The sequence below is a fragment of the Cucurbita maxima genome, unplaced genomic scaffold, assembly GCF_002738345.1.
Source record: "Cucurbita maxima cultivar Rimu unplaced genomic scaffold, Cmax_1.0 Cma_Scf00002, whole genome shotgun sequence".
NCBI classification, from domain to species: Eukaryota; Viridiplantae; Streptophyta; class Magnoliopsida; order Cucurbitales; family Cucurbitaceae; genus Cucurbita; species Cucurbita maxima.
In genome coordinates, this window is record NW_019272018.1 from 4,942,244 (window position 1) to 4,947,435 (window position 5,192).

The 5,192-nt window shown below is 39.4% G+C and overlaps 1 protein-coding gene across 1 annotated transcript in view; it reads right to left on the reverse strand.

Moving 5' to 3' along the window:
• Nucleotides 1-141: 141 nt before the first annotated feature.
• Nucleotides 142-5,192, reverse strand: part of LOC111498791 (FIP1[V]-like protein) — a 12,080-nt gene continuing 7,029 nt past the window's right edge. Inside the window, exons 6-9 of the mRNA XM_023150166.1 lie at nucleotides 4,074-4,175; nucleotides 3,624-3,970; nucleotides 1,460-3,116; nucleotides 142-1,166 (exon numbers count right to left, since the gene is read on the reverse strand). Coding sequence (XP_023005934.1) covers nucleotides 609-1,166; nucleotides 1,460-3,116; nucleotides 3,624-3,970; nucleotides 4,074-4,175 — 2,664 coding nt within the window. The 3' untranslated portion in view covers nucleotides 142-608. The remainder of the gene's footprint in view (nucleotides 1,167-1,459; nucleotides 3,117-3,623; nucleotides 3,971-4,073; nucleotides 4,176-5,192) is intronic.

A 5,192-nucleotide genomic window follows, 5' to 3' on the forward strand; every position in this document is an offset into this window, starting at 1 on the left:
TTTTTTTTTTTTTTTTTTTTTTTTACGTGAAATAAGTGCCAATTATATTATGAAAATAATACCAAAAGAACACTAAAATGTGGAGTAAGAATGGGATCTCGTTCATTTATGTCAAAGTGGTTACTTTGAGAATGAGCAAACTGTGAAAGTGCATCTCATCTTCATTGTAATGTTAGTGGCAATCTGAGTATATAGCACATTTCTCAGACTAAGATGTCCTAAATAAACATGTTGATGTTCCTCAGTCGAACGCTTTCCGACGACGAATTAGAAGGCAATAATCATACAAGTGTGTCTGGAAACGCATTCTACGCCGCTTTCGGTAATCAATTCAATGTTACATCTCTTGCTGGTAGTATATACAAACACCGTAGAAAAGTTGCTCCTGGAGATGATAATATGGTTACAAAATAATATATTGACCAAGAGAGGGAGAGAGATGAGGCCTTCATTGCTTGGTACCACCCTCCTTTAGAAGCCACTCCTAGTTGAGGCATTGCATTCTCAATGGATCTGAGCACGGCTCGGAGGCCTTTTATCATATGGAGCTTCCCTTAAAAGAAAGAAACGCCACAAATTACGACCAAATAGTTTTGTTATTTTAACCATCAACTACCAATCCACCTTCGTTTTCGAGCAGGTCGTTCTGGTTTAATCTCTGAATCTGCAGGAGCGTCGCTTTTGGAAGAAGGCAGTGCTTCATTCTCCATCTTTTTGATCACCAAAGCCTCTTTCTCACTTGGCATTGGAAGCTTGAAGCGCTCGCTTCTCTTCTTCAACTTTTCGACAGTATCCATATGTCTATCTTCCAATACTTTTGTATCAGAAGCGCCACCTTTCGAATCCAGATCGCCACTATCTTTCTTTTCAGCCAGATGGTAGTTGTCGCCAGCCTCAGCCCCCTTCAACGAGTCATCTGGTTGTTTGCTGCCTTCTGATGATCCACCATTGTTGTTCTCAATTTCTTTAGACAGTAATGCGGATGATGACTTGCTGTTCATATTGAACTCCCTCTCTTTGTGACTTGTCCAACGTTCTAATTTAGAGCGCCCCCGCCTGGAATCTTGCTGCTCATCGCCTGAGGAAGCATTATCAGTATGTTTTCTAGACCCATGATGGTGAACTGAATGCTCCAACTCTCCATGATCATCAGAACCTTTCAAGGCCTAGAGTGAAGCAAAAAATTATAGGAAAAGGTCCACAATGAAAACAGACAATAGTTACAAGGAAATCTCTCCACTTAAACCACCAGTGAGTGCTTAGCTTATAAGGAATGCCAGGAACCAGTAAGGAAATTCAACCACACAGCTAAATCAAATGGTGAGCAGATCATCGAAAACAAAGTAATGCATAGAATAATCAATTTCAAATAAAGTTTATTAGAAAAAGAGAGAGAGAGCCAAAATTTTGCTTTTTTATTATTTTTTTTAATTAAGAAATATTGAGATCATGAACATACCATCTGACTCCTATGGTTGTTTTGGTTCTCTTGGGTTTTCTTGGAAGGACCTAAAGCATTGTAGTCGCTGCCATCTACTTCTCTGTTCTTCATCTTGCTCTCTTTTTGCCTCTTATCATATGTTCTCTGGTTATCAAAAGCATTAACAGCATGTCTTTCACTAGTAGACTTTTCCAGCCTAGATCTTCTATCCTCAGTACTAGGTAGATTTCGCCTTGAATAGACATCCTCACGTCCTCGACGAGAACTTTCCTCCTCTATTCTATCCCTCCTCTTATTTTGTTCGCTGTGACGCACCACATCTTTTACTGGGTACTCTTTTTCAGAAACTTTATTGTCATCCTTCACCCTAACATGGCTCCCCCATGCTTTCTCTTCGGCTCCGTGCCCACCCCTGACAGAGCTCCTTCCTTCATCTCTATCTCGCTTGGATAGATTTTCCTCACGAGGTTGTTTCAATCTATGCCAATCCTCCTTATCTCTCTGCCTATCACCTCTTTCTCTTTGCAACCACTCCTCTTTGTGCCCTACAGAATGGTGATCACCAACGTTATCCCTAACTCTCAGTAGATCATCTCTCTTTTGTGGTTCAAACACTTCATCTCTTTCCCGTTTCCGGTGGCTTTTACTCTCTCTCTTACTATGCAAGATATCATCCTTGTCCATATGATCTCGCCTCAGATGTTCATCATCTTCCCTTTTCTTGTTATAATAGCTATCCACATTTTCATATCTATTCTTCAAACTGTCATCTCTTTCCCTATGCCTTGAGCTAACACTTTTATCATAATGAGCCCTATAGCTTCCATTATCTAACTTTTTGGTTAGATGGCGGTCATCTTTATCACCTCTCTCCATTTCACGAATTTTTCCCCTATGCCTAGATCCTGTTTCATCATCATGCTCCCTCTTTCTTGTTTCTTCAGTTCTTGCTTTTCTGTAATAAGGATCATCATCTCTTCTTTGCCAAGTAGCTTCAGCATTACTCCTCTCCTTTCGCCGATCAAAACTATCAGGTTTCAAATGATGCTGATGAGCCAAGCTGGGATCCCAGTCTCTGTATGCATAAGCATCTTTCCGCCCCTTAACTTCCATTCGGTTCCTTTCGTCTTGTTTGTCTTCATTATCTCTTCTTCGAAAATTCTGTTCATTTTCATCATGGTACTTCTTAACACTCCCCATGCTTGACGAGCGTCTATTTTGAAATACTTCCTCCTCAACCCCATCCTGCCATTTCTGATAATCCCTGCTACTCCCTGATCGTGTTTTTCTATTTTCACTACTTGCAGCCTTCGAGTCTTCATCGTCATCTTCTTTGTATATAGATGGTTCAACTATAGGACCCAATTTCTCATTATTCTCCATTACTTCGTCATCTCTATCATTTTTATTAGTGGTGCTGGTTGAAATGAACTTCACATTCTCCTGATCAATTCCAGTATTTCTGTCAGCCTCAATGAGCTCATCATGTTCAGCATCCTTGTCCTCAGCACTACACTCCTGGGCAGCCTCAACCATTACAGGAGATGATACTTGTGGACTACGTTTACCATTCAAACTTCCAACAGATCCCTCCCGACTGTCAGAAGATTTACTAACTCGCGAGTTCTGTCTTGGAGAATGAGGGGACTTATTACGTGTTCTACCCGGTGGCTGCCTGTACTCAATAAGGAGAGAAATAAGAAATTCCTTCAGATACGTCAATACCGAGCTAAGAAATGCCCAGACAGGGGAAGTAATAAAGATTTCCAATGACTTCGAGAAGAGAGAGAAGAAAAAAGTCTTCAACAAAAGCATGGAAAATTTGGATTAGTATGAAAATCTTTAATAGAACCTCGGACAACCTTCTTGAATGGAACTATTTAACAATCTGTAATGCAAAATGGCGTACTGCTACCTGAAAGTACTCCAACAAGCTAGCAAATCATATAAAACAAGCTTGAATAAGATGAGACATGTAAGTGTGCCCAACTCAAAACTAGTATGTCATAAGCCTCCTAAAATGTCAAATACGATAAAAATAAAGACTTCGTTATATAATGAAACATTTAACTATGAAATGGAAAAAAGGCTCAAACTGAATGCTGATATTATAAACTATAAAATCAACTTACTGACGGTAGCCATCATGGTGAATGATTGGTGTTTACCATACGGTTCTTACCTTTCCTCAATAGTACCCAAGTTCTGAGCAGAGTAAGTAGGGGTATGGCCTCTGGACGCAGGATCATGCATTGGTCCTTCTGAAGCGAAAGGCAAACTGACATCTTCGTGTATGTTGTTATCAGAAGCAGAATTCATTGATGTCTTCCTTCTTCCACCCTTTTCCTGCAGTTCACTATTATAAGGTTCTGAAAAATTGTCAGGATATTCAGTATCACTGTGAATTTGCGCATTGTCATCTTCAGCTTCATGGACTTCTTTGAAATCCTTTCCTGGCAAATCATTCTGTTGGTCTGGGGTGCAATTTCCTGTGGAGGAATTATCTTCCAAAGAGTCCTGCAAGACAATCTATAGAACCATATGGCTGAAGTTAATTTTTAGTAGAATTATAGGATTAATATTAGTGGAAGAAGATGAGTCATTTTGCTCAATCACAAGATTGATGAAATACCTCAATTATAGCATCAGAATCACGAATTCTGGGGGGTCTAGTATCAATGGAGGGAAGACGCTCACCATAACCACCTTCCACCTGTATAGCTCTGCCCGTAGGCTGGGAAGGAAAATTTTCACCATTGAGCTTCAATGTTAGAATAATGTCGAGACTAAACTACCTACCCACAGCATAAAATTCCAAAAAAGCAGTAAACATTAATGCAAGAGAAATAAAATGCAGTTATTGCATGAACAAAAAATGGAAATCACAATCCAGCAAATAATAATATTGAAGAGGTCGTAGTGCCCTTATGAGTTCAAAATGAGCTTTTGAAGAGGTCCTCATAGTAAACTCTTATCCGATGGTACCCCAACTTCAAGTTCAATTTACATAAAGTAGCAATGATCGTACAATTCATTTGGAATGGTTTTCCAATGCTCAGTAGTCAACAAATCTCCAGCTACTGTTCTGTTTTTTTACCCTAAGGCCATTGAGCTTGAGAAAAGGCTTCTGCTTGATCAATAATTAAACAGCTAAATATCTCCCGCTGAACATTTTATTAGATCTTCTGGGCTTGAGGGTATACATGTGGTGTAAACTAATTAGGAATGACGAGCTCTCACAGGTGAATGGAATAATCATACAGCCATGGAGGGAGAGGTCCAATTGGTATGGAGACTGCAACCAATAGTTCCAAAAGCCCTTTTTTTATTTGAAACAGAATTTCTTGTTGAATTTATGAACAATTACAGGTGAACCTCTTTTTACATCTGGAAGTATTCAATGGTGCCTAAAAGTACTGCAAAATGAAGGACTTCCTTGCAACAGAACACCCTGCCCCCACAAATCCTATATTTCACTCACAATATCTTCCAATTGACCTGAATGCCACAGAAGGTGTAACCACAGCATGTCATATCATTAACTACCCCAAGTCTAATGTATAAAAATTTGGATAGGAAACAATTTCATTGATGGAATGAAATTGACACGAGAGAGAATCTTAGCCAAATAAAGTTAACTATAACTGGCGAAAGGAAAGACATGCTTACACCAATATAAAGCTAGAATAAGGATGTAATCAGTTAAAGCTTCAAAAGTTTTTTTTCTGTCATGAAAAATCCCACCCCCCCC